The 6351-nt window shown below is 33.9% G+C and overlaps 1 protein-coding gene across 1 annotated transcript in view; it reads right to left on the bottom strand.

The window, feature by feature from the left end:
* The window catches only part of LOC113474143, a 5874-nt gene extending 1600 nt beyond the window's left edge, over window positions 1–4274 (bottom strand). Inside the window, exons 1-3 of the mRNA XM_026833949.1 lie at window positions 3898–4274; window positions 3196–3285; window positions 2257–2385 (exon numbers count right to left, since the gene is read on the bottom strand). Of these exons, the coding sequence (XP_026689750.1) occupies window positions 2257–2385; window positions 3196–3285; window positions 3898–4183 (505 nt within the window). The 5' untranslated portion in view covers window positions 4184–4274. The remainder of the gene's footprint in view (window positions 1–2256; window positions 2386–3195; window positions 3286–3897) is intronic.
* Window positions 4275–6351: the final 2077 nt, after the last annotated feature.

Here is a 6351-nt window from a genome sequence, read left to right as displayed (position 1 = left end):
TTTAGCACGTAATGTCTGATTATCCTGATCGTGTTTTAAACAATTAACTACAGTCTAAGGGAGTTGTGAAGGCATAGTTTAATAATTCTTTGAATTTTCTTTGTTTACTACTAAATGTCAAGGAAATAGAATGAACAGGTGTCCCATCTTTCCCCACCCTACTATATATTACCTAGTGTAAATATGGATAAGTAGATACGAAATTGTATAGAATGATGTAATAACTTGTAGAGTGTTATAAAAAAAGAATAAACCCCTCATATTTTTCCTTTCTGCTATATTTTTTTAATATTTCAGAAGGCGGAAAATATGGTCTCAATATTAAAACATCATCTTACTTTTATGTCCATCATATTACGTAAAACAGCGTCATGCAATGCAAACAGCAGTTGTATTTTGCAATATTGTGGTAGATCTAAAATAATAGTGGATATTTTCGTTGTTTAAAAACTATACACGCAATAGTACAAATATATATTTTTATCTTATTTGGCAATTCTTTATTTCTTAAATTGCCCTTTAACATTACTGATGTGACGATAACCTAAATCATTGCCGCACCCCGCGATGTTTAAAGCGCTGTGTCTCATGTGTTATCCAAATTGTCGGCCATATAGAAAAAACAACAGTCCCTATTCACAAAGATGCATATTCGGAATCTAATAAGCGGACATATGGGGCATGTATATGTATGTAACTGACCACCCGTGTTATAGCTAAGTTGCACTGCCGGTACGCTGGGTTGAATGAGTGACACATTTATAAGAGCCTATATACGTGCCAACATGTATTGGTGTCATATACTGTCATGTTTGCTTGACCTCGTTTCATAATATTGTGCGACTAGGAGCGAGAGGTTAATACGATACGTTGACCCTTGTAAATATGCCAACATATATATCTTCGTATGGGTTATACGTTACAAAGTGACTTATTGTAGTGACTTGTATATGTTATAACATGACTTCTACGTTGTCATCTTTATTGCCGTATAGTACTGTGGGGTAAGATAGAACACTTTTAGCACATAATATCTAAATACCCTGATCGCATTTTAAACAATTAACAACAGTCTATGGGAGTCGTTGGGATATAGTTTCATATTTGTTTGAATGTTCTTTGTTTACTACTAAATGGGACGAAAGGTTGTCCCATCTTTCCCTACCCTACCGTGTATGAGTAACGAAGTATAGCGTAGCCCTTTTTATACATTGGGAAGTATATGATGGAACCATATAGTATACTGAAGTAAGATCAGTATACTATGATAGAACAAGAAAAGTTCAATGTACACACATAGTCATATAAATTTGTTGTTTTAATATGGTTTGAGCGGCGATATATTAACGTATTGCTGGTTTAAAAAAATAGGCACCACTTCGACCGTTTTCCATTAAATAACTGTTTTATCAGCGTTTCACTAGAAAAGCACAATTATTGCGGTATTAATTAGACCATTTACCAACACTAAATACGACCCGTTGATCAAAGTTAGTGACAGTAAATATTCTCGTTTCCCACCAACGTGAATAAATAAATTTTCATTCCTCAAATGTCATTTCGCATATATTTGCTTATTGGAATTTTAATTAAAACTATAAATGATAAATTAGCTTTTAAAGTAATATTGTAGGTTCAATAAATTACGTTTGCTTAAAACTTTCTTTTTAAATTCAAACACAACCGCCTATCACTATGCCTATAAGTCATATGCTATTATGGTTTCATGAAGCGGACTCCCTTTAATTTGTACAATTCATTACTAGAAGTGTACGTTATAATGCATGGCTGTGCGTACCGATAGCACACAATATCCCATATTTTAATCACGTTTTTAAAATTCGTAAGCATACGGTGTATATTATTCTGTAAATATTCTGTATTTACAATACCAATTGGAACGATAAATAAAAAATGACCATGGTATCCAAGTTTGCTGTAGTACCGTGGGGTAAGATGAGACACTTTTAGTACGTAATATCCAAATTTCCTAACCGTATTTTAAACAATTAACAACTGTCTATATGGAAATCGTGAGGATACTGGGAAAGCTGTTCATTCTATTAATCTATTTTCTCGACCCATTTAGTAGTAAACAAAGAACATTCAAATAACTGTAATACAGTATCCTCACGACTTCCATGGACCGTTTTTAATTGTCTAAAATACGATCAGGTCATTAGGATATTGTGCAATAAATGTGTCCCGCCTTCTCCGATCCTACTATACATTTTTGAATAAAAGTAATAATTTTACCTTTCTTTATCGGGCAGTCGGTAAGTTCTTCGTCTACTGAACAAAGTTCTAAAGTTTGATTCAAAGCTTTTGCACGACCGAACATTGCCATTATAACAGCTTCTCCCTCACCCTTGTTGATTTGTCGTTCTGTAAATCATTTCATTAGTTGTTTACTGAATTTCATTAGTTGTTCATTGAATTTCATTAGTTGTTCATTGAATTTCATTAGTTGTTTATTGATAAAGCAGCAAAATTAAGGCCCACATGGTTCAACGCGTGTTGAACTTTGGGCAACAGACTTAATGGCAATTGCTATAATCCACTGGTCACTTATGGGTTGTTTAAATTGTCAGCTATAAGCATTATATGAAATAAAATCCATAGAAATATCACCCACAAACTTACATATGTGGTAACTCGTGAGTGGTCTCGAGGTGTATAAAACGGAAAACTTGTGTTATAACCACGCGACGATAAATAAGTCACATGCTTTCATTAAAAAATGGGGCGATTTACGAATAGGTATATAATACAGATGAGATTAGTGGTATCTTTTCAAGACGAAGACATTAGACAAATAACCAGTTGCCTACAATTTACCGTCGTGATTATAACGGAAATTTCGTTGGTTTTAGTGAAATTTATTATCATGTTTTGATTTATTATCATGTTCCCGGCGTCCTAGTATGCATTTTTCACGATACGTGATACAAGAATTTATACGAAAATTATAATTTAATTATATTTTTTATGTGAAACAAAAAAACGCCATTATTACGTTTAAACTGTACAAACAATATAAACGATTGAAAAATGTTAATGGTAATTTCCGCAACATATATTATATATATATATATATATATATATATAGGTTAAAGTCCATCAATATCACCTCATCTTACGTAATCATTACAGGAAGGCAATTGAAACTTAATCTCAACTAATATTTAAACAAACCTGCTGTATAATTAACTTGAACCACAACTTTCAAACCACCTCGATTGTTCTTTGTCAGGTAAATAATTCCGAATACTCGAGTCGGGATATCTAGATGTTAAAGTGAATGGTTTATAATGTTGTTATATAGAACTGTGGGTTAAGATGGGACCCATTTAGCACATGATATTCAAATATACTGATTTTTTTTAAACAATTAACAACGGTCTATGGGAGTCATGCTGAGGTTACGGTTTTATGATTCTTTGAATGCTGTTCTTTGTTAACTACCAAAAATGCGATTAGAAAAAAGACTAAAAAAATCCTCTCGTCCTATTATACGTTTATACGCCATATGTAATGCTGTCCGTATACTTGGTGCTTGTTGTCGGGTTATATGGTACGATACCATACATGATGTAATATTCGTACACCGTATTTGCATTCTTTAGGTATGATACTGGCTTCGAGTGTATCCACACACCTCATGCTCATTGTCGAGTTAATACTTGGGCATATTTCATCTAACAAACGCATGGGAAGTGTGTTCATGTATTCATACACCGCATGCGCAATGTCAAGTTATAACATGAAAATGTACTATATATTATATACTAGAAACTAGATGGACGTAGTCTTTTCATACACCACATGCGCACCATTATAGACGAACAAAGTGTATTCACACAACTCGTGCTCATTGTCAAGTCATTATTAACTTACCACAGTTATCTGTGACGTATCCCATCCGAATGCCCTTTTCTTTTTTCATCTCTCGGTCCCATTTTTCGATCTCGGACTCTTTTTCCCTCGTGACGTCATCAAAATTCCGTAGCCCGCTGACGTCAATGCCGTAATCGTCATAATCGAAGTCAATGTTTTTTAACATGACGTCATCGACGTTTATGAGGGTGTAGCGATACAAGGCATAAAAAGTGAAGAAAAATACAAACGCTGTGCTTGTCAGGCAAATTGTACAACCTCTTGATCGACCTTTACCATGCAACATATTGGTAGAATCTGTTGTAACAAGAGTTGTTGCAATTATACTTTTATTTCGAATGCCGTAATAAAAGAGACGTATTTGTGAATATATGTACAGTAGGGTGGGGAAGACGGGACAACTCTATTTTCTCGCCCCGTTTAGTAGTAAACAAAAAACATTCAAGAAATTATGAAACTATATACCAACGACTCCCATTGACCGTTAGTAATTGTTTAAAACACGATCAGGATATTTAGATATTATGTGCTAAAGGTGTCCCATCTTACCCCACCCTACCATAGTAGACTGGGGCAAGAATATAAGTGGTCCATATTTTCGATCTGTTTTAACGTTCGATCTGTTTTAAATATTATTTTTCCAATCGTGTTTCATACAATTAACAACACCCGTTTAGAGTTGTGAGGATACGGTTTTATAATTCTGTAAATATTCTTTGTTTACTACCAAATTGGGCGATGAAAGATAATGGAAACGTGGACCAACCCACCCCAACATAATACTTTATAACTGTAACTTATTTTGATACGCGTTCGTCCAACGTCTTATTTTTAAACGCCTAATTAGCTGAATTAGTTGCCTATATAAGTTAAAACTTTTCTGTATGAAATCCCGATCCTTTACAAAACAAGACAAAAATATCTTTTTTATCGTTGGGTAAAATCTCAACTAGATTTCTAAGTTTTTTTTAAAAAAACTCTACTTTTCATAGTTTCTCAATGTAAGACAATTAAATATAGTATAGGGTCTTTTTGAAGCAATTAACAACGGTCTCGATGGGAGTCGTGAGAATACGGTTTAATAATTCTTTGATTGTTCTTTGCTCACTGTTAAATAGGACAGGAAAATAGAATAAAAGGTGCCCAATCTTTTCCCACCTTATACTGTATCTAATTACCGGCGCTATTTTTAATATAGGCATAGTAATTAAATGGTTGCTTCTCAACGAATTTCAAGCCTACCGACGCTAGGTTACCATGAATTCTTACTCAGATAGAAATGGGCGAATTCACAATCAATATTTAAATACTATAATTCATGTTTCGAATAATGCAAATATTAAAAAAATAGGGCATCGCCCTCACTGCAAAAAAAAAATACCGCAAAATAGCGCCAAGATTCACATATATTTAAAATAACTACTTCAAAAAAGCATTTGTATATATAATACCATTTGGTGCTTTTTCTATTGCTGGCAATACTATACGTAAATTCAAAAAAAATATTTTTTTTTGAGTGCTGCATTGATACTGTTGCATGCCTGGGTTAGCACGGGGCATTAATTAATAACGTTACATCGTTACTTGAAAAGTGCTCGTCATGCTGTAGATCATACGTTAAACATTGGTAAACATAAGCAGAAGGGCAAATATTGCTTTATGGATTGGCCTATATTGGGTCGGGGGCGAACTCTATATGGGTGATCAGGCATACGCCGCATGTGAATGTATGTTTGTCACTAATTTATCTTGACTTAAGAAGTTATAACACTGATGGTTTCCTGTCTTATACAAAAACTCGTGTTCGGGTTTAAAATACATATAGTAGGGTGGGGGAAGATGGCACACCTTTAACACATAATATCTAAGTATCCTGATCGTGTTTAAAACAACTAACGGTGGTCTATGGGAGTCGTGAGGATATAGTTTTAGAATTCTTTGAATGTTTTTCGTTTACTACTAAATGGGACGAGAAACTAGAGCTAAAAAGTGTCCCATCTTCCCCCACCCTACTGTACATTTCATAACTAGACAGTAAGCATGGCGAGTAATTGGCGACCGTGAATATCCACGTACATGTCTGCTGCGTATAACAATGGTGTATATCCTCTAATACACTCGTGTCTAAATTACAGTTAATACCCACGTAACAATAAACCTCTTTTTACAAGCAACCAAAAAGTTACGGGTTGCAAATCACTTTAAGTGTAAAAAAATATCTTTGTGTTTTTAATTGTTTAAAGTTTAATATTTCTTACCGGCATAAGTACACATCAGTGTAATAATTGCCTAATTTATTGTAAATCTGCCAGTTTAAGGTTACGCAAGTCATATTAATTAAACGCTTACAATTTATCAATTGAATACCTTTCACGGAACATAAAGGTTGTAAAAACGTCATTTACCAATTATCTAACGACATTATACCACCGGTTTAACTATTTGCATACATTC

The sequence above is a fragment of the Ciona intestinalis genome, chromosome 3 (genome assembly GCF_000224145.3).
Source record: "Ciona intestinalis chromosome 3, KH, whole genome shotgun sequence".
Lineage (NCBI taxonomy): Eukaryota > Metazoa > Chordata > Ascidiacea > Phlebobranchia > Cionidae > Ciona > Ciona intestinalis.
This window is presented reverse-complemented; position numbering and strand designations above follow the sequence as displayed.